Below are 23,619 nucleotides of genomic sequence, written 5' to 3'. Positions count from 1 at the left end.
AATAGGTGAAATTTAAGTTACTGGAATTGAGTTAACACCTCATCGAGATGAGTGGGGGTAATTCATACCTTTACATTGTCTGCAAACAGGCAGTTGTCCCTGCATTAGTTCGCACTCTGTTCAGATTTTGAAGGTTTTCTTTGCAACCCTAATGGCAAGAGGTTTGTTTTGTTTTTTTAAAATGAAAGCTCAAATTCTGGAATGCCAAATAGCAGCTTTGGGAGCGGAGGGGAATACCAGCTTGCCAGTGTGGTCCAGCACAACACTGCTTGTTGGTGTGCTCTTTTAATCTTGCATGGCTAGCCAAAAGCAGTGTTTTCTTTAGCTTCCTGATGACATGTTCAGCCATGCAAACAGGTGAAAAGGGTTAACAGTCCACAAATCTTCGCAAGAATCCTTTTAAGTTCAAACATGTCTCTGGTTTCTTGTTTTTCACCTTTAAATGAACTTTAATCTTTCTCTGAACTGTACCCAAGATAAACTGGCATTTTTAATCTGTTAGCTGTATATAAGATTAAATATTGGGGTACTGTCCATTGTTATGTAAGACTTGGGTATCTTCCTTCCCTATGCTACCCTGGCAAGCTATCTCTTGGAGTGCGTAACTTTGAAACTACTGTTTATTGTCATACTTTAGGAAGGCAAGAGTGGTCCTGTAATGTAGCTCTTAATTAAAATAAATCAGTATTCAAAGTAATTGGTGCCTGAAAGTAGACTAAACAGCTTGCGTTGGTGGGAATCAGATGTACACTAAATTAGTTTTTCCCAGCCCAAAGGGGAAAGCACTACCTAAAAATCTGCCAGCTATGTGAACTAATTTAACAGTATCTCCGTGAAAGATCCTCATTCTCTTGCTGGCTTTTCCTGTTATCTTCTTTATTGTTACATTATAGGCTGGTCAATCTCATTTTAACTACTAAGTAACCAAGTAAACAACTATTTTAAGTCTCTTCAAGGTCACCTTGCACAAAATTATCTTTAGCTGCAATTTTTCTTTAACATCCTTAGAATTTCTCAACATTATAAATGGCAGTTTCCTAACTCAAAAAGTGTTGCAGCTAGCAAGGGGGAATTCTTTATTAGACCTTGTTCTGAAAGATAAAGAGGAGCTGATCACAGAACTAAAAAATGATAGCTTAGTAAAAGTGATCCTGACTTGATCACATTTATAATGTGCAAGAAGAATAAAGCCAAAACCAGTTATATATATATATTTTTATTTATTTTATTTATGGTGCTTTAATAGGGCCAGTTTCACAAAGCTGAAAACAACTGTGAGCTTCAGCTGGGAGGAGGAATTTAATCAGAAAAATGTGAATGATAATTAGAAATCATTTAAGAACACTTTACTAGATGCCCAAAAAAACCCAATTGAGGAAGAAGGCCGTGCTGGTTAAAAAACTGACCTGGTTTAGAGGGGAAGCGAAGGCAGCCATAAAAAAAAAAAATGTAACAAGTGAAAGAAAGGAGAATTTGATACTCATGAATGTAAATCAGAAGATGGGAATTGTAGAAAATTGGTAAGGGAAGTAAAGGGACACCAGGAAAAATCCATGGCCAGCAGAGTTAAGGACAATAAGGAGTTTTAAAAAATATATTAGGAAGAAAAAGAATCCTGACAGTGGTATTGGTCCATTATTAGATGGAAATGGTAGAGTTATCAATAATGATGCGGAAAAGGAAGAAGTGTTCAATAAATATTTCTGTTCTGTATTTGGGGAAAAAACAGATGATATCGTCTCATTGTAGAAATAACACTTCTTCCATTCCACTAATATCTCTGGAGTAGTTAAACGGAAGCTACTGAAGTTAACTAGTTTTAAATCAGTAGGTCCAGATAACTTGTCTCCAAGAGTTTTAAAATGTAGGCTATAATTACAGTCCTAGGAAGCAGTGACTCTGAAAAAGATTTAGGGGTCATAGTGAATAATTAACTGAAGATGGGCTCCCAGTGTGACTCTGTTGCCAAAAGGGCTAATGCAATCCTGGGTTGCATAAACAGGGGAAGTAGAGAGCTTATTTTACCTCTGTATTTGGCACAGGTGTGACTGGTGCTGTAATACTGTGTCCAGTTCTGGTGTCCACAATTCAAGAAAGATGTCAATGAATTGGAAAGGGTTCAGAGAAGAGCTGCAAGAATGATTAAAGGATTAGCAAACATGCCTCAGTGGTACACTCAAGGAGCTATTTAGCTTAACAAAGAAGATAAAAGGTACTCATTAGTCTATAAGTACCTACCATGGGGAACAAATATTTAATAATTGGCTCTTCAGTCTAGCAAAGAAGATATAACATGATATAATGGCTGGAAGTTGAAGCTAGACAAATTCAGACTGGAAATAAGTTATAAATTTTTAACGGTGAGAGTAATAAACCACTGGAACAATTTACCACGGGTTGTGGAGGCTTCTCCATCACTGATACTTTTAAAATCAGTGTTGGATATTTGTCTAAAAACTGTGCTCTGGGAATTATTTTGAGAAAGTTCTAGGGCCTGTGCGGTACAGGAGGTCAGACTAGATGATCACAATGGTTCTTTCTGGTCTTGGAATCTGTGAATCTCTGGTTAAGAGGATGTAAAATAGTCATTCATTCAGAAAAGGGGAGAGGAGGAAGCCTTACACACACACACACACATACTTTGAAATATATATATATATATATATATATATATATATTTAACAAAGTAAAACTAGACTAATTCCTACCTGCTGATGTGAAATGCCTCAGGCTTTTATTCTAGTGAAATTCTTTAGAATTTCGAACTGGATTTTGGAAGAGGAGTTAGATATTTTACTAATGCTGTAGTGTGAAATATTTTGTGTTTCACTAGTTGGGAATTTTAAATGATTTGGTGGTTATATCTTAGTGATTTAAACTCTGGGCCAATTCGTCAGTTGGTGTAAACTGGCATAATTATATTGATTTCATTGGAGATAGGCCCATTTACACCAGCTGAGGATCTGGCCTGTTGTTTTGCATTCACAAAATTAATGTGAAAAGTATTTTATAGTAAATGTTTGAAGCAATGGTAACATCTTAATTTGTATAAATTATATTAAAGACAAAAGAATGGCAAACCGTGCACAAATGCACATTGACGTCCACAAAAGTAAAGGATAAGTACGTAACAAAATTATAACAAGAATAGTGCCTCTATTCAAGTACCGCATTAGTTTGAAACACGTATAGATAGCTGTTAATATGTGTACTGAAACTACTGCCACTGGTTAAGTGAAAGAGCTGAAGGCCAAGTGAGTTCAGATGGGCATTGGGATCATTTTTTATTCCTGATCTGTCTGTCACCTAGCCATAAAACATGGACATATAAATCTGGGCATGAGAACTCTATTATATTATATGCATTTCATTTATTCATACACAGTTATTTTCTCAAGCCTTCAAAAGGAGAGAATTAATGCATTGGTTGAACTTTGGTGTCACTTTTGCTTTCCATCTTGTTAAACTTAGCCATTTTGCTGCTATCACGGGCTCTAAAAACACTTTGTCCCAGAAGAGGGGATTGTGTAAACAGGAATCTGTTGTAACACAAGATGCACAGAGCTCTCTTGAAAGTTTGAAAGCTTGAAAGTTTGTGTCTCTCACCAAGAGAAATTGGTCCAATAAAAGATATTATCTCACTGACCTTGTCCACCACAAGATAAATCAATTATAAACAAAATTAACTATCATTAGGCCCTAGTTCCAGAACAGGGTTTTTATAGGTTATTCCCATAACGCGTGGTTTTATAGGGCTATGACAGCTCTATACACCAATGCATGGGAGGAGGTATAGTAGCAAAGCTATTTTTCACCTTGTAGGTATGGGTAAGGTCTTGTATTAATGCATGGTATAGCATGTGTACTGTATATAAAGGTGTATATGAAATTTCAGTTTGCATTATTTTATTTGAAAAATATACCCTTGGTAAATACTACCTAGTTTGAGTAAGTCATCTTGTTTTATCATTAGTTTTTATGCTACCTGTCAATCCTCATGGTAAAGGCTAAGCAGGTAGATTCTGTGCCAACACTGCTATGTTTTCATGACCGTTTTGCAAGGCAGTAGTACTATGTAAATTGAACACAGACAGTATTCTAAGGCATATAAATATGTGGAAATTTTTGAGAGCATGACATGTTAATGTTACAATTAAGCTAGGGTGTTTTGGCATGGAACTTCCTTTAACAGTAAGACAAAAATGAAGAACAATTGGAGGGAATCCTGCAGAAGTCTGTTTTTTCTCCCAAAAGTCTTTCCATAAGGTGTCCTGAAAGGGCGTGATGGGCGGTATTGACCATTATCTGGGCATTATCTAACTTCTGACACCAATTTTGGTCAATTACTTTCAGGTTCCAATCTCTCTCTCTTTTTTAATTAGCAACCGCACCTTAGTCTCTGGGTTATATCTGTAGCCCTTTTGCTTATACCAATCAAGTCTGTCTCCTTTTTGTCAACATTTATTGGTATTGTAACAGTGTGAACTTTCATCTACTTTCCAACATTTGAGCTCACAACTGTGGTGGGCCTGCTAGACCCCCAGTTTTACAACAGTTCACTACTCTTGGCTGCTTTAGTAAATTATTTGTTTGATGCATCTGCATGTTCAGAGACTTTCACACTTCGTTTATTTGGCAAATGTCTTACAGACATAATAAAGAGAACTGAGATAAGCAGTCTGCTTCTTCGAGTGCCCTCTGCATATTCCCACTCTTGGATGTGCCAGCCTGGTGCAGCTAGGATGGTGGAACTTTCTAGTAGCAGTGCCTGTTAAAAGCACCTCACATCTCCCCTCCTCTGCTCTGAGCCTGCATCGGTCTAAGGACGTGGCTATAGGAGGGTATTGGCACCACTACTGCCTTAGTTCCTTCCAACTGTCACTGAGTTAAGATGTGAACCACCTTCGATCTGTTTCTGTCCGTAGTTAGTTCCATTGCCTACCTGCCTGACTGTAAAATAAATAGCAACAGTTGTAGTAGTTTAGTAGTTAGATAGTATATTTTATACTTGTTGGTAAAAAGATTAAAATTAGATTAAAAATGAAATTAAAATAATGTAATTAGCTTGACGATTATGATGGGTGACACGAAGAAGCTCAACTTCAAAAAAATATGCATCGTGTCTGGCAGTCTTTCCTTCCTCCGACGTGTATTCTGGTGCTTAAAATGTTTAGGCAAAAGTCACTTGCCAGAACGCTGTCAGATATACAGCACATTCACCCCCAGAGACAGGAAGGACAGACAAAATAGACTTCACATTCTTCTGTTAAAGGAGGTGCTGTCTGCTAAACTTGCAGGATATGAAAGCTCAAAAGGATCTGGCTGTAAAAGCAGGAGACCAGAGTCAGCTCCATCTACTTCTGGATCCAAGATGTCATCCAGATCCATGACAAGAGCTTCAGTGCCAGGTTCCTGTTCCAAGTCAGCTGAGGCCCCAATGGTCAGGTCCTTTGAACCATAGTGTAGTCTGCATCAGTCCTGGATCTGGACAAGCATCATAGAGATCCACACAACACAACTGGAACATCTTCCTTGGTTTTGAGGAAGAGAGTGATTACACTTGCCTCCAGCAGCTCCTCCAATCGGCCAAGCTTCTTGGCTTTATTTCCACTTCCACCCCAGGCCCTGACAGGGTCACCGGGGGAGATCTTTTTCCGGTCTTCTCTTTTTAGAATTCCTACATCATGGGCTTCGCCAGTGGCTTCAGTGTTGGATCCAGGATTGGATGTGAGGTTGGAGGTAGAGCCGGATCCAGTTCGGGTGTTGAGTGGACGTTTCTTTTCTTGGAAGAAGTGTTCAGGCAAGGAGTGGTCTTGAATTTCCTGGATATCCTTTGGTGATTGACACCTGACTTGGCAAGCTGGCAGCAAACCCTATGTCTTCTTGGATGCTGTGGCCATATTGGCTGATTCCTCTTATTTCTTTTCTCAGTAGAAAACTGGACTTCCAGGGCCAGAATAGATTCTTCTGCAGTCTATGGAGCTCAGAAGTCCGGGTCTTTCAGCCACGGATCTGAGACCATCAGATTCCCCTCTCTCCCGTTGTCCCCCCCCCCCCCCAGAGAAGACTATCAAGAGGGACCTTCACAGGATGAGTTTCATTAGACTCAGCAGAGTTGCAGAGCAGCTCATCTGACTCTGGTAAGAGCACATCTCAGGAAACGGGGGGGGGTTTGTATTCTTGTATTAAGATGTTTGGTTGCTGAAGGGCCAATCCAAAGGAGAATTAGAGAGAGTTATTCAGGCAATTTATTCTTTATTCGGAACCCTGGGTGTTATAAACAAGCAAAAGTCACTTCTTGCTCCATCTCAAAAAGTTCCCTTCATAGGGGCAACCTTCAGTTCTGTCAAAGGAAGGGTCTTTCTTCCAGAAGAGAGGTTTTTGAAAATAACAGACTCTATATGCTGACTGATGATGCAGCTGGTTCAAATGACCAGGTTTTTTCTGAAGCTACTGGGCTCATGGCATCCATGACATATGTAACCCCTGATGATTGTAGAGCGTCAGTGTAGATGCTACTTATGCCAAGAGGAGAGGTTCTGCTGTCAGCATAGGCAATCCACCTTCCCTAGTGGTGGTAGCTAGGGCAACAGAATTCTTTTGTCGACCTAGCACTGTGTACGCAGGGACTCTTAGGTCTGCTTAACTACGTTGCTTAGGGGGTATGGATTTTTCACACCCCTAACCAGCATAACTGGGTCAATCTAACTTTCTAGTGTAGGCCAGCCCTTCGCAGTTATTTCATCCCCCTATGGAATTCCTTTGGGAAACCATGTGGAACAGCTATTTGCCTTCCCGTGTTGTACTTAAGGTACTACACAGATCTTTTCAGGGGCCACATTTATTGGTAAATACATATATTAATCAGCACTGTATCATATGCATATAATATATATATTGCGCTCATGCACTCACACACACACAAGCACACTCTGTCTTGTTGTTGTTACCAATTAGTTGCTCCCCTTAACTTCACTGGCCAGGTGAGTTAGATGGGGGAGGGGTGGAGCCAGGCTTCTGCCGATCCGGATCGATGCTCCCATGTTGACAAAACGAGACCCAGGGTCCTCTGCAAGACACCTCACATTTATAGCAACTTCTTTCTCATGCAAATCTATACCAGATTTAAAATCTGTATCTATGGCCGTTGGTTCTGGGTGTTGTCCCAATGCTGTTTAAAGATGGTGTTTTCAAAAGAAGGTGCTTGCTTCTAACCCCCAAGGCCATTAATATGTCTGCTCTTCTTTAGTGAGCCCACTTGACAAGTTTTATTGTTTTGGGGTCTGGCTTCCGTCCCCTCTCCAACTGTTGCAGCTGTCTGGAGGTGCTTGCGTTCCACGCCTTTACTCATTTACACCTCGTTCATTCAACAGGGCAATTGATTAAAAGGGGGCAGGGGGAGAGATCTTATTCTACTCCTAACAAAAAGACTTTTTTTTAACAGTATATCAAGGCTCAATACAAAGTTTTCTATATAAAGATCTGATACCAAATTGTATGAAGACAGAGACATAATACAAAGTCATATGACGATGCTTAATACAGAGACTTATCTACACCAGTGCCAAATTTGAATGAAAGAAGTCAGGAAGCCAGTCGTTACATGCACAAAGGATATAGAGAGGAGTATATGGGATTCACAGAGCATTAAAATGCCGTCTGGAAGCAATTACTTGTGCTAGATGGACCTTGGGTTCAAAATTGGGTTGTTTTGTGAGGCAGCTTTGCTAATGGCAGGGACAGACATCTGGATTTCTTGGCCAGTGCGTGAAACTTTATTAAATCCACAGCAAAGTGGCTTCTCAGGGCCGCTTGTCCTGCCTATGGTGAAAATGGACCAGGCCTGCTCTGCTCTCACTTGCCTTCCCTCTTTTGATGCTGAAATTCAGAGCAATGAAGTCCCAAGGATTAACAGCCACTTAAAACCAAGGCCATATCAGAGACTGCGACAGCCCCTGAACTTGTAAAATGGCTTAAGCTCCCCCAATAGCCATCCCATTTTCCTGAGAAACATGTGAGGCCTAATACACTGGGGAAAGGCTTCCCTAAAACGTTCTGACCTCTGTGGTTTGGGGAGAGGGCTTGAAACCCCCTGCTGCCAGGACCTACTATGATCCTGTGACATGATGCAAAACAAATTATACAAAATCTGGGCTGATTCATCACCAAAGTATCCACACCAGCAGTTTGGAGATGGAAAAGACCTAATGAAGCCATCCAGTCCATCTGCCTATCAATGCAGGATTATTCCTTACAATTCTTGTTAAATAGAACTATACAAATTGTGGATGAAAGGCATGCAGTAGAGGTAAATCAGCTGAGGTTTAGATACCAGATAGTGTTTCTCAGTATTTCTCATTGTAAAATTAAATGTAATCTGAACAATGTCGTATGGATTGCAGGAATGTCATGTGTTACAGGAGTGGTGCCACAGGGATTGGTCCAGGCTTTCACTAATCTGTGGGGGACAGGTTGACAGTGCACTGACTGTTTTCAGATAGTACTGACTGGAAGGCGTTGCAGACAAATACAACTGGACCTATACAGAGAAGAGCAGGAAATAAAATAAGACTCAGTTTTGAAAAATGCAGTTCAGTACACCAAGGAAAAAGTAATCTCGTAAACACTGATATTCAGTGCGGGAGAGAAACCAGGAGAACAGAAATGTCAAAAGAGAACAGCGATGAAAGGAGAATGATAAAATAGACACAAAGTAGCAATTGTTGTTTTCCGTTAGCTGTTTGCCTTGTATCTATTCCACAGTAAAATTGTTCAGAGGAGAAGATCATGTTCTTGCTTCAGGAAGTTTACATTGTTCTACAGCATCTTTTTCTCTTGTGATCAAGACCTATATGAATGCAAACTGATTTTTTACAATTCCTCTGGCAATGTGTCTAGTGCCGGCTGTCTTTTATTTTAAAGAATGAAATGTGACCTGGGGTCTGCCAAGTTGTGATACTGACAGACTGGTCAATTCGGGAACGACTCATTACAGTTCAATGCCTCTCGCTGAGTTATCAAGACAATCTACATGTATGTGAATTTCAAAGAGATGTCCTAGACCAGCAATCATTAACCCATTTATTTGTAGGAATAGAAATCCAGGGTAGGTGCTAAGGGTATTTGTCTGTGTTTATCTGAATCTTGTTATAAGTTTAACAGTGTGATCTAATTAGCTTGTAGATACTAATCCTGCTCCTGTCTCATAATGCTTCATTACTCTATTCTATTAGAGATCAAAAGGGGATATTATCATTTAGATGGGACTTGTGGTATAATCATATTATTGTCCTAATCTCTCTTTGGAAGTTATAATTCCACATAGTAAACCACCTGTGAACTGTCCTGATAGTTTGCAAGGCAAATTGTTTTATGTGAATGGATGCAGGTAGTCTACCTGTGTATGCATAGGAAACAGATTAGTTTCAAAACAATAATCTGCACTGCCCGTTCTTCATCGGGGGTGGGGGGAAGGACCTGCTGTGACAATTGCTGTCAAGAGACTTATCAGCTGGCTAGGGAACTATAAAGAAAGCTTCAGGACTGATCCTTTTTATCTCCCGTCCGCCTAATCTTTAACAGGGAAGGTCTGAGCCTTAAAGACTTAGGTTTCCAGGTTTAACCTGGATTACCCTGTAAATCTCATGGAAGAACTTGAACCTGAACTGTTTATTGGACTATAACCTTTAAAATTGATTCCCAAAAGACTTTTACAAATAAGCAGCCTCACCATCTCTGCTGTGAAACTGACCTAAGGCCTTTACACTTATCTGTATGTATATTGATCTTTTAACTATAGCAACTTTCTTCTTTCTTTTTCTCTTTTATTGTTAAACTTTTAGTGTTTTAGTTACTAAAGGACTGGCATCTGCGAGATTATTGTGTAAGATCTGAGACTCGTATTGCCCTGATGATCAGTGTCTGGTCCTTTGGGACTGGTGAACCTCATATGTGGTGAATCAGGTTTTCAGTAACCTCTCATTATATTAGACTCGGCTGTCTAGATGGGAGTCGCGGGCTGGAACGCTTAAAGGAGACTGATTTGGCTTCTTGGTAACTGGGGTGGTATTACAGGAGCTGGTTTGTTACTGGCTTGGTGAATCTAATTAGAGAATAAACCACCAGTCTGCCTTGAATAGAGCATCCTCAGTGGGTGCATCCAGGCACCCGGTCACACAAGTATTCAGTGTAAATGGGTGATATACTTTTATAAGAAAAAAGTGGTTTTCTTCTCACATTTTTTGCCAGCATAATGTTTTTATTTTTTAAGTTCACCTCCATACTGTATACCCTATTTTAAGTGGAAATAGACGAGCGAGGCATTATAGGGTGAAAGATTTGGTGAAGAATGTTAACTGTTGGGATTTGTAAGAGCAAGGTGAGCAGAAAATCCATAAATAGTGTGGGAGTTCCCGGCTTTGCCTCCCTGTATGTCATTAAATATTAATTTAGAAGGAAGGTTTCTGAGCTGGACTATATTTAGTACTCAGAATAGGGAATTTGCAGTAATTGCATCATTCAGTGCAGCAATTTGCTGCGCAAGAGTCTGACAAGCCTTTGATTTTTCTGGTTCTAGTTATCGTCAGCATACGTTTAAGTATTTCTACACTTAATGCATTTTGAGTACTCAGTAGTGTCGGAAGTTAATCTAGGAAATGAGCTGAACTTTTAAAGAGTAAAAATGGATGCAACCTCCTGCACAGCACTAAACCATGAATAAATATCAACAGACATGTTTCTAGTGGCACTTTATCCACTGCCTGCTGACTACTTCTCCCTCTTTCTGTACCTTATCCCTTACCTCACCAACAAAGGAGGTCATTGTTGCAGAGTCCGTATGCTAGGAAAGCAGCCATAGATCAGAATTTTAGATGGGGCCTATAACTTGCATATGCTCATTTTTTAAGGGCACTCTGTGGCTGTCAGGCTGTTTCCGAACACAACTGGCTGATGCTTTAAAGTCCCCACCAGAATGTGCACTGGGCTAGGCTAGGGCAGTGGAACAGCTGTCTCATGTGACTCCTTCACCTAGTTGAAGTCATCTGTCAAGTTAAAAGTTTTAAATGGGATGATGGTAAATCACACAATTGGGATGATGATAAATCTCATGGTAGAGCCTCTGAGTGATAATACTATAGCAGCCCTACTTAATGGTTTGCTGATATTAGTATTAAACGCTGAAATGGAAGGTGTATTTTTTTTATTACTCAAAAACTTTAACCCAACTACCCAAAGATTGTGATTTCATCAGTTAAGCCAACTGGGTCTGAGTTTATTGGGTTTGGAGACATTCAAGGAAATCAATCTACTATGGAATAGTCTTCATGCTTTACTAAGTACAGTAGTTGTTCTTGGAGCCATTAGCAGACCAGAAAGCCAGCATTTTTATGGAATGTTGTGCTGCTGAAGGGAGTTTTTTAGGAATATGACATTAAAACCATTGTAATCACTTATGCCCACTACACATTTCATGGCTCTTTCTTCATGAGTGAGGGGATTAGCTCTTATACTCATCTAAAATCTATTAAAGATAACTATGTTCGGCTTACTGAAATCCCTTCCTGTCAGCACTAAACTACCTCAGCCTGGATTCCTCACTGCAAACAGTCTTCTTCCATTCCTGCATAGGTTCAGCACTGTGTGCTTTATTTACAAAGTGCTATACGAGTGTTTGAAACCTTTGGGTGGGCTAGAGGAGGAGTTTACTTTACCACCTCTCTCCTAGTGCTTCTCCCCAACTCCTAGAAAAGCACGTGGAGATTCAGAATTCAGTCACTGAGGATTGTCAGCAAGGATTGCAGAGGGTCAGTCTCTCACAATTAAGTCCAAAAAGAACAAGAAGAATTAACTTAATATTTAGATGTCAACTTAATAACATTTTAGAATGATGTTATTTTATTATGTTTCTTTAATTTCTACTAAATAACAAGGCTACGTCATAATCCACATACATTATCTTCACAGTTGTACATAAATATAAAAACTCACGTTAAATCTAAATAAGGTAGTTCCCACAGAAGAAGAAGCAACAAAGAATCCTGTGGCACCTTATAGACTAACAGACGTTTTGCAGCATGAGCTTTCGTGGGTGAATACCCACTTCTTCGGATGCACTTCTTGCATCCGAAGAAGTGGGTATTCACCCACGAAAGCTCATGCTGCAAAACGTCTGTTAGTCTATAAGGTGCCACAGGATTCTTTGTTGCTTTTACAGATCCAGACTAACACGGCTACCCCTCTGATACTTGACAGAAGAAGAAGTAACTCAGAGTTCCAAAAGCTTTAGGGTTAGTTCACTTAAGTCTTTGTTCCTCAGCTTTATACAGGCTGAGAGTCAATTTCCCCTTTATGTAACTAGCACGGCCCCCGCTTCCCCGTCAGAAAGCTAACAATATCACTAACCTGCTGCACAATGCTTCAGAGTTAGATGGAAGCAGCCTGTTTCCTGGCAGAGCCATCGGGGAGCAGGGACTGCAGGTGGGGGCCCTCTCGGCACACAGCCCTAGCTACCCCCTCCTTGTATCCTGAGCTACCCCCCTGCCTGCACACAGCCCTTAGCTACTCCATGGCTGCACCCTGAACGGTTTTCAGACTTTTTGAGTTGAGCACCCTGCCCCTTTGAGTGATAACCCACACCCCAGCCAGGCTGGGTGCCTGCCGAGGTGAGTCGGGGGTGGAGGTGGCATTCCCTCCCCAGACCCCGCCAGGCAGTGTTGGCCTAAGCCCCGCTGGCCCCTGATGCCCCAAAATAGAAGTCAAACTAGGCCTATGCCTGAGGGAGCCCCTGGCCCATAGCCCCGAGTGTCCCGCTGGGCCCTGGAGTTTTTATGGCACATAGGGGGAGCCTCAGAAAGAAAGATTTCGAACCCCCGCTATACAGCATGCCCCAAACTACCCCACCCAGTTCCAGACATTTCTGGGGGTTAAATGTTAATTGTGCATCTCAGAGCAATGACCCAGCCACAACTCTCTCCTCCCCCTTTCTTCCCTTTAGAGTCTTAAAGATCTCCCCCTATTAGGCTTGTGGGTTACACTTGTCCCCCACAACAGGATGGGGGTGGGGAATCTCATCTCTTAGACCCTGGGCTTCTCTGGCCCAGCCTTCCCCTCCCTCCCCCTCATCTTTTAAGTGTCCCCAGCTGATGAGCTGAATCACCTTGTTAGTAGTTTAATCATCCAGTCCTTAACCATTTCTCTCTTCTGTTTGGCCCATGTGGGATGCTTGCAAGTTGCACAGAGTGGTGAGTCAGCTTTAGGCTACTCACATTCTGTCATACTTCCATAAAGTGTAGTGGTGTGTTGCTGTGAGCGATGAAACAGTTCTCTTTTCTCCCCCACGTTGGCTGTATTTCATTTAGAGGCAAGGTGAATCCTACTTCGAAGTTGTGGTGAGATCTTTTTGAATTTTAAGTATTATACAAATAGAAGGCAATCAGATGTTACTGTATCTGAGTAGTTCTGTGCTTTCTATATTACTATTTAGCTTAGATACTGTTTTTCTAGTCCTGATGGGAAAAGAATTGGAAAGGTTCATCTTTATTTGATAGAAAACTGTATTTTCCTATGTTTTTCAGTTTAGAGTATGGGATTGGGGAGGGATAGCTCAGTGGTTTGAGCACTGGCCTGCTAAACCCAGGGTTGTGAGTTTGGTCTTTGAGAGGGCCATTTAGGGAACAGGGGTGTAAAAAAAAACTGTCTGGGGATTTGTCCTGCTTTGAGCAGGGGGTTGGACTAGATGATCTCCTGAGGTCCCTTCCAACCCTGATATTCTATGATATCAAAATCAGCATTTGTCTATTTTTGTCAGTCAGTACATGCATAAATACCATCCCGTCCATTAAAAGTTGCTCTTAATCAATTTATTTCTAATCAAGGGAATTGCCATTTTTAGCCCTTCCAACTGATTAATTTTTGAGATTGTGAAAACTTTCACTTAACATAAGGCTATATCAAATGTATTGGCAGGAGAACATTGGGAACAGAAAATGTCTCTGTTTTAAAAAATAAAGGCTGGGCTTTTTCAAAGAGGCCTAAAGCAGTTAAATGCATAATTACCATTGAGTTGGTCACCTAACTCATGTAGATTCCTTTGACAATCTCATTCATACTTTTTAGTGTTTAACAGACATCAGAAGCATTCAGCCATAAATAATCTTCACTCGGTCACATCTGTCCTCAAAGTGTGTGACTCTGAGAATTGACTGTAAAACAAAACCAGTAAACAAGAAACAACAATTATCTTCTTACTGAACAGGTCTTGTCTTTTGTTTATTCAGTCAGATTAGCTAAGGCCTTGTCTACACTATGGGGGGTAAATCTGCCTAATTTACGCAACTCCAGCTATGTGAATAACGTAGCTTAGGTTTACTTACTCTGGGTCTACACCGCACTGGGTCAATGGGAGACACTCTCCTGTTGACTTATCTTACGCTTCTCGTTCTGGTGGGGTACCGGAGTCGACAGAAGGGTGATCTGTAGTCGATTTAGCAGGTCTTCACTAGACCTGCTAAACTGATCCCCAGTGCATCGATCTCTGTAGTGTCGATCCTCGGTAAGTGTAGACATGCCATATGTTTAGTGACAAATTTCCGCTACTTTTTACTTCAGTTAGCACAAACTGCTAGGATTGAGTGAGCTGCAGATTCTGTTCAGTCTATGTAGTAACAAAGTACTGTATTAAATTTAGAATCAGTTACATTTGCACAAGCCAATGAAGACAATAGAAATGTACTGGTGTAACTGAGGTCTAATTTTGCCTACAGAATATTTTATTGGTTATGTGTAAGAAGGGAGAAACCTAGCTTATTCTTCTGTCTTAGCTGAGTTTCCTTGGCTTGGCAGTTAGGGAATGACATTTATTTATAAACTGAGCATATTTGTTCTGGAGTTGCTGAGTAACAATGAATATGGCACCTGCCATTTTTAATCAGTTGCCAGAGTGGAAATATGCTGCAGTGGCCCGTTATATTTCCTCCTGAACTCAGTGGGAGTTTTGCTGTTGATTTCAATGGGAGCAGGACTTGGTTTGAAGTTACTAACTGGACTTAAAGAATAGTATATTCATGTATTTAGTGACCCATATAAACCATGACAATTTGAGAGCTTGATATTTTGTCACCAATATAAAAGGACAGTGTATCTTAGAGCTACCTGGCCATCTTAAATGATTTTCTGTTCAGAAGAATATCAAGATCCATGTAGTTAAAAACTGAGAGGAATGTCATTCACTGTCCACTCAGAATCTGAGTCTCTACAAACTATAATCTATGGATTCTGTTCATGGGCTTGGTTACTAACAAAATAAAAATATCTTTGTGGAAAGAAACTTTCTTATGTTATTCCCTCCGTTCACTGAGCTTTGTTCCATCTACCAACCTGACCAGGTGCCCATAATTTGGAGTGGTTGAGCAATCTCTGCTGAGCTAAGTCAAGACACACCCATGTGGAAGGCAAGGAGGGTATGCACTACCGTGGCATCACTACTATAGAGGAAGTGCCTCTGAATAGAAACAGTGAGTCTGCATATCTTGCAGTCCTGGGTACTTTCTACAGAGCCTTCCATCTCCACACTGCCTCATTTGGGTGTCTTCTGACTCCTGTCATGTGGGTACCAGGATTCCGACCACACAGATTGAGTTGGGAAGAAGCTTGTTGTGACACATTGGGCAAAACAACTGGGTTAGACCACTCTGTCAGAGGAACATCCAGCTGAGCTCTCCAGTGATGCGGGATCCTGCTAGCTAAAGGGAGGGGAGAAAAGGGGGCAAATGAGAATGGGGGGCGGGAAATAAAAGTTGCAGAAGAGACGGGAAAGGGACAGAGTTGCAGTTTTACCAATGGAGACGGTATATCCTGGGGTTTGGGTCATGAGGGAAATCTGTTAAAAACTATTTCGAAAAATGAGAATATACTACTTCCATCAGACTTTTAACATTTCACTGGATTGGCAGATCTGTACTTTATGAGAAGACTAATTTATGGTTAGGATCATGCTAAGCTGTCAGCCCTTATGACATGGATTTAATTGACTGCTCTCTCACACTTTGAAATACAATATTTTTCTGGAGGACATATATAAAACCATGCTTGTTAACTTTTCTAATCCTCTCATTTTTACATTGCTTTAATACAGTCTCATCGCTTCTTGGCAGCAGTTCATTTTGAGAATGCCAAGTTTTGTGCACTGCCCAGTTACCCTTTACTAATGTTAGAGAGCTCTCACTAAGACATAAATAATCCTTTTCTGTTCTGTACCATCCAGTAAAGAGGGGAAAACTAGTCCTGGGAAAATTGTCATCACCTCTTCATATAGAATGGTTCTGCAGAAACGTGGGGCTTGTGCATCAGAAGGTGAACAGTGCAAAAGACACATCCTTCTTTGTTAAAAGTTGCCAACATAACTTTTATGGAGTCTTTACATAGAAAAAATATTGAAAGTAGACATCTGGATATCTATCTCCACACACAGATGACTCCCATCACCATAGTATCAGGCACCTTTATTATGGTGTTCAGCTGCTGCAGTGACAGATGCTTCAGAGGCTGTACAGAAGAGGACAAGGATATATAAGGCAATAGAGAAACTCTTTTTAGTTACATTATTGCCGTTGAATAATAAATATGACAGTCTTCTAAATAAAGATAATCATGTAAGAGGTGCTGTAAACGGGTCGGACTCACCCCTGCGGCGCCTCCTGCTGGTGACTCATGGAATTTGCTCCGTCCAGCGCCGGAGCGCCCTCTGCAGGCCAGTGATCCACCTGTTCGTCTGGCCCCCGTGTCCCTCCCTGGACCCGGTGCCCCTTTCTCTGGGGTGCTGCCCCCTGACAATCACCCCCGTCTCTCAGGGTCTCCCCTCCTTAGGTAACCCTCACCCTCTATCCCTACCTTGCCTCAGTGTATGGCTACTGCCAGTCATTGTCTAGCCCCCCCACTCTGGGCAGACTGCAGTCTCAGCCAATTCATCCCTGGCAAGGAGGGTTTGGACCTGCTGCTTTGTCCTACCCCTGGGCCGCCCTCTGCGACCCACAGTACCTATCGGCCCACTCCTAGGCCGCAGCCTGGGGCTTTCTAGGCTGGAGCTCCCCGGCTCCTCAGCCTTCCCCAGCCCTGCTGCACTCAGTTACCTGGTCTCTCTTTCCCAGCAGCTAGGCCCCTCTCTCTCTCTCTGAAGGCAGAAGAGAGACTGTCTGGGCTCCTAGCTTCCCTGCCTTTTATAAGGCCCTGCTCCTCAGTTTGGGGCGTGGCCTCCAGCTGCAGCCACTTCCCCAATCAGCTCAGCTCTGTCAGGCCACTTTTAACCCCTTAAAACCCCGGAGCAGGGTCCACCCTGCTACAGGTGCCTTTATAATAAAACAATGTTAGCTGAAGATATGAAAAGTTGAGAGATCTATATAACAGGTGTTTGTTCATTTTGCGGGGTGGGGGTGAGATTCCTGACATTGGTACTGGGCTGTTACTAGATGGAAATGATGGAATTATCAATAATAATGCAGCAAGGCAGAAGTGTTCAATAAAGATTTCAGTTCTGTATTTGGAGGAAAAACAGATGACATCATCTCATTGCATGGTGATAACTTTCCATTCCACATTCCATCTGAAGGATGTTAAACAGAAACTACTAAGGTTCAACATTTTGTTAAATCAGCAGGTTCGGATAACTTGCATCCCAGAGTTTTAAAAGAGCTGGCTGAGGTGCTCACTGGACCATTAATGTTTATTTTCAATAAGTTTTGAAGCAATGGGGAAGTTTCAGAAGAAAGCTAATGTTCTGCCAGTTTTTAAAAAGGGTAAATGGGATTACCTGAATAATTATAGGCCTGTCAGCCTGGCATTGATCCCGGGCAAGATAATGGGGTGGCTGACATGAGACTCGGTTAATCAAGAATTAAAGGAGGGTAATGTAATTAATGCAAATCAACATGGGTTTATGGAAAACAGACCCTGTCAAACTAACTTTGATGAGATTACAAGTTTGGTTGGTAAAACTAATAGTGTTGACTTCTGTTACTAAGACTTTTGTAAGGCATTTGACTTGGACCACATGATATTTTTATTAAAAAAGAGTAGAATGATATTAAATGGATTAAAAACTGGCTAACTGATAGGTCTCAAAATGCAATTGTAAATAGGGAATCTTCATTGAGCAGATGTTTCCAGGGGGGTCCTACAGGGATAAGTTCTTGACCCTATGCTATTTAACATTTTTAGCAGTGACCTGGAAAATAAACATAAAATCATCACTGATAAAGTTTGCAGCTCACACACAACTTGGTAAGCTGGGCACAAGCAAACAATATGTGTTTTAATACAACTAAGTGTAAATGTATACATCAAAGAATAAAGACTCTGGGCCAGTGGTCCCCAATGCAGTGCCTGCGGGCACCATGGCACCCACCGGGGCATCTGTCTGCACCGGCGTACTGGCCGGCGGACAAGCATCCGCTGAAATGCCGCCAAAAAGCAGCAGCATCAAGAGGCATCGCCACCGAAATGCTGCTGATTTTTGGTGGCATTTCGGTGGCGACACCTCTTGATGCTGCTGCTTCTCAGTGGCATTTCACCAGCCACAGCTCTTGATGTTGCTGCTTCTCGGCAGCATTTCGGTGGATGCTTGTCCACCAGCCACGGTCCTCGGTGGCTCATCGTCCGGCACCCGCCAGATGAAACAGGTTGGAGACCACTGCTCTGGGCCATACTTACAGGATGGAGGACTCAAAAAGATTTGAGGTCATGGTGGATAATCAGAGAACATGAGCTCCCAATATGATGCTGTGACCAAAAGAGCTAACGTGATACTTGGATGTATAAACAGGATCTCAAATAGCAGTAAAGAGTTTATTTTACTTCTGTATTTGGCACTGGTACAACCGTGGCTGGTATACTATTTCTAGTTCTGGTGCCCGCAATTCCAGAAGGATGTTGATAAATTGGAGAGGGTTCAGAGAAATGTCACAGGAATGATTAAAGAATTAGAAAACATGCCTTGTAGTGATAGACTCAAGGAGCTCAGTCTATTCAGATTAACAAAGAGAAGGTTATGGGGTGACTTGAGTACAGTCTAAGTACATACAGGGGGAACAGATATTTAATAATGATCTCTTCAGTCCAGCAGAGAGAGCTAGAACACGATCCAGTGGCTGGAAGTTAAAGCTAGGCCAATTCAGACAGGAAATAAGGTGTAAATTTTTGACAGTGACGGTAATTAACCATTGGAACAATTTACCAAAGGTCACGGTGGACTCTCCATCACTGACCATTTTTAAATCACCACAGGGTGTTTTTCTAAAGCATATGCTCTATGAGTTTGCAGTTGGAGGGGGATGTTCTATGGCTTGTGTCATACAAGGAGGTCATACCAGATAGCTAAAATGATCCCTCCGACCTTGGAATCTATAATACGTGAACATCAATTTTATTTTATTTTAACAGGAATTCGGCAGCAATGGGTCATGGCTGTTTCTGCTATGCACTGATATGTTCGGTCCCAGTCACAGTCTACATCATTTTGGTAACAGGTCTACGACACCACTTGTTCATATGGAGTGTGTTCTCACCTAAACTTCTTTATGAGGGAGTGCGTGTGTTCATCACAGCTGCTGTTTGCCTGTTCTTTACAGCCATGGATCAGAACCGGTCTCAGAAAATCCACGACTGAAAGTGAATGTATTGTTCCAAAGGCTGTCATCACAGTACCAGTTGGATAGACTGGAGTCGTATAATGAAAATAATGGTTTTAAATTATCCTGTGAAATTTAATTCTTTCGTTTGTTGGAAAACATGTATGTTATAAAAGGCTTGTTTTATTTAAATGGGTTTGTGTTTCAGAATGTTTAATCAGAGTAAAAAACCCACCTTTTCATCATTAGTTACAGCTCCCTTATTCTGTATCAGTTATTTCAGAACTCAGATCTTTACCATCTTCACCATTGCAGCCACTACCATCTTATTTAATGAGGCATCAGATATTAAGAACTTCCTTAGTAATGAGGTCTTATTGGTGTTTTGTCAGTGTCACTCATTGCCTTCAATGTTAAGGGCCTGATCCCGATCAATGGGAGATATATCGGGCCTTAAATGAGGACACACTTGACTGTCCTCATTCAGCTAGGTGAAAACTGTGCTCATTAAGTTTAGATTTCTTCGGTTATTCTAAAATTGCTGGTTTGGGGCACAATCTTTATACAGCTACTTTTAGCTAGACAATAAAATATTAAAGGTAATTCATTAAAACCACAGTCCCAAAAGCCATTATAAACTGGAATAACATTAGTTTGAAGTAACCTTGTGGATTTTAGTCATAAGATTAAGGTGTGTTTGTAAATTGAAGAATATTATTTTTCTATTGTGTGGGACAAATAATGGTCAAATCTTACTTGTTTATGTATATTTGAGGTAGTTAATGAGAAGGTTACTAGGTGAAGGCAATATGTGATGCCAAGCCTACATTGGTAGATATTTGGATAGTTGAAGCCTGACAACTCACTGTGATATTAAATATTTTCAATTCTATTAAATAATATGTAATTCTATAAACATGAGTTCCTTGAAATTGCAGATTTGTGTAAATATGTATGTCAGTGCCTAACAGGCTTTTATAAAATGAGAAATATGTATCTTACATGCTGTAAATGTATGGGACTGACTTTGCAGTCACCATAATGTGTAACGACAGTTTCCTTCCTTTTAGATTGTCACTGCAAAATAATGCAGGATTTCTTGGTGAAACTTACAAGATCTTATATTCTTTAACTGATATTTGTGTTTTTCCCCGTATATATTTAACCTTTTCATCAAACTAGTGGATGGGTTCAATAATTCAGTGTCAGTTTTTCTAGCAGTTTTCTTAATGTATGCATTTTTCCCTGTAAATGCAGTATTCCCTCCCGTAGAGGAATGCCATGATTAAGTGTGTGAGACTTCTGTATTCCTTTTTCCTGAGCGTCACACAATGAATAAGAAGCATTAAGGGCTGACAAAGTAATGAATCTTTTACAGAGTCTGAATGCTCAGTTCTAGAATGTGTTGCTGCTTATTACTAAGTATGTATAATTAGATTTTAACCGGTTTGATTTTCACACATTACAGAAGCATTAGAGCTTTGAGCATTGGAAGGGCTAATAGATTCAGTTTCAAGCACCAAGGTGTGTTATGATGTCAGATTCCCTACTTATGCTCCGGATGCACTTGTCTGATAGCCTGAAACCTCACCACATGCCCCCAGGGAATGTGGCACAGTAAATGCACATCTTGCCGTTTTCCAAGCTATCATCAAGAAAGCAAATCAATGTTAACTATACTAGATTTAAATCGTCTTTCCATATTTTTTTAAACTCTCACTCTGGCCTGTGTAGTAACATAAGTACAATCAGTATCACAGTTAAATGTATTAGAGGTATATTGATGGGTTTAACAGATGATGTACCCTCTTGTACTGCATCAGTTTGAAAATAAATGCTTTTGAGACCTGTATTTCACTCCTGAGGCTGATGGCCCATTTGTTAGGGTTGCTTATAACCTTCATCTCAACTTTCAGACACTGAAAGAGGTTCAGAAAGAGGCCACGTCTATTCTGGTATATGGCATCTCTGTTACCAAAAGGAGCCAACAGCCTATTTTAATCATTATAATGTGAATTCTGTGAATGGGCAATCTCAAAATGTTGGCCTTCTATAACTGGTGTTCAGCTGGAGAAAACTACATAAGAAACTGATGGCTCTTGAACATCATTAATTGTGACCTGTGTTAGGGCAAACTTTCATTTTCTGGATACTCTTTCTTAAATAAAAACGCTTTAACTCCAAAGTGTTGAATATTGGAAGTATTTTGCATTTGCTAAAATGTCTCACACACACACAGCACAATGAGAATTCTCTTTATACTCAGGTCGAATATTTTTCTGGTTATTTGTTGCTTGGCAACAACGTAGGGATTATTGCCATCTTCTATACTTGGTAAATTCCTGAGCAACACTTCCTAATTTTAGTCTAGGATGTAATTACAGGGGCCTAGAGCCTGATGGGTGGAGGGAGAAATGCTAACACATAAAGATATGGGAAGCTGCCTCTGGGGTCCAGCAAATCAATTTAAAATCCTCCACTACAGGAATTATTGATTGCAATTGTATGGATTGTTCTGCAGGAGGTCAGATTGAATGATCATAGTAGTCCCTTCGGGCCTGAAGATACTAATCTAAGCAATTTATCCTCATATGTTGGGAACTCTTCCTTTGGCCTTGTGGGAGGTGAGATGAGAGATGACACCACTGTAATATGGCATGCTCAGCTTGGAAGGATATGATAGTCAACAGCAGTTTGCAAGTAGAAATTTTGATTGGACCAGCACTAACTCCCACAGTTGCATTACTTCGCACAGTGTGGGAGTGTGTGCAGGTCACACTGAGGGGAAGCAGATGGCCAACTACTCTACATGTTGCAGTAGGGTGTTTGGGCTTGTCAGGCCCGAGCTGTGAGAGGAGGCATTTTGATCACCCATCCACAGGCCCTAACTCTTCATTTTTGGCTGTATGGCAAGAAAATGTGGTGGCTTCAGTTTTTGAGCTGTGGTTCTCACTCTGACTAAGTTTTTAAAATGAAATATTGTTGCTGCTGTGCTTGGAATTGAGTTCCACCCACACGGAGCTGGTGTGGTGAAATGGGGAGTTAGGCCCACAGCTTACATTTAAACAAGAGGAAGAGGCACTGCAAATGAATTCAGAAAGTATCACCCGTAGGTAAATGGTGGTATCCTCCTTCTTCCTGAGCTCTGGTATTATGGCTTCTAGCTAGTAAGGAAAAAATTGGGCTCCAGAAGTAGGTCCATTCTATAGGAGAGATGAATGGGCAGACTCAGAGTGCATACTGCTTTATGTACACAATGTATGCTTTTCCTATCTCAAATCTACTTCCTAATGAACGTTTTTCCAGCTCCACCACTTTTTGCTGTACCTGACATTGGAAGGGTCTGAACAAGAATAATAGCAGCACTTCAACAAGAGAAGGTGAGGTTCTTTTTAAGAAAAAGCAACTTGAAAAATGACATGAGATACTTTTGAACTGTCCCCTTGAAGTTCATGAGATTTGTTGCTGTTCAAACCCACAGTACTCTCAGAGGTTTGGAGAGCAACTGTCAGGATATCAGTGGAGCAGCCTGGAATCCTTTTCTCATAGTTTTACAGAGAAATGCCTTTGTAGCGTGGAAAATAGCATAGCTGCTTTTTCAGATATACCGAGGCAAATGTATTGGAATGATTATTATGCAGACTTCATTGTACCAACTTCAGGAAATCTGATAGTGTTCTGACCACAAGACTTTTTTTTTCTTTCTTGCCAGTACTATAAGCAAATAGCTGATTTTTGTCAAGCTTTTCTCGGTTCCCATTTTTGTAAACTGGGGTGTGACCCTAAGAAACCCTCAGTGCCACCTGACAAGGGGGTTACAAAAATATCCTGATCCTGGTACGTACCTTCTGGTTACCAAAGACTGTCATGGGAGGTCTTAAATGAAAGCCAGGCTCACACTGGTCATAAATATTCTTGTGAAATGTATGTTCAGATACCATGTAAGGCGTTATGTATGCACACAGAAAACATATTCCTAAAGCCCGTATCAGGATGGAGT

The 23,619-nt window shown here is 41.0% G+C and overlaps 1 protein-coding gene and 1 long non-coding RNA gene across 3 annotated transcripts in view; one reads left to right on the top strand and one right to left on the bottom strand.

The window, feature by feature from the left end:
- Nucleotides 1-21,804, top strand: part of PIGG (phosphatidylinositol glycan anchor biosynthesis class G) — a 129,309-nt gene extending 107,505 nt beyond the window's left edge. For both annotated transcript variants that reach the window (XM_039545180.1, XM_039545181.1), the window contains exon 13: nucleotides 19,432-21,804. In XM_039545180.1, the coding sequence (XP_039401114.1) occupies nucleotides 19,432-19,657 (226 nt within the window). In that variant the 3' untranslated portion in view covers nucleotides 19,658-21,804. The remainder of the gene's footprint in view (nucleotides 1-19,431) is intronic.
- Nucleotides 14,812-16,826, bottom strand: LOC120408341. The gene is made up of 3 exons (XR_005600624.1): nucleotides 16,681-16,826; nucleotides 16,301-16,542; nucleotides 14,812-15,740 (listed from the first exon to the last, which is right to left on the bottom strand). It is a non-coding gene; the product is annotated as an uncharacterized LOC120408341 (long non-coding RNA).
- Nucleotides 21,805-23,619: the final 1,815 nt, after the last annotated feature.

The sequence above is a fragment of the Mauremys reevesii genome, linkage group 6, assembly GCF_016161935.1.
Source record: "Mauremys reevesii isolate NIE-2019 linkage group 6, ASM1616193v1, whole genome shotgun sequence".
Classification (NCBI taxonomy): domain Eukaryota; kingdom Metazoa; phylum Chordata; order Testudines; family Geoemydidae; genus Mauremys; species Mauremys reevesii.
This window is presented reverse-complemented; position numbering and strand designations above follow the sequence as displayed.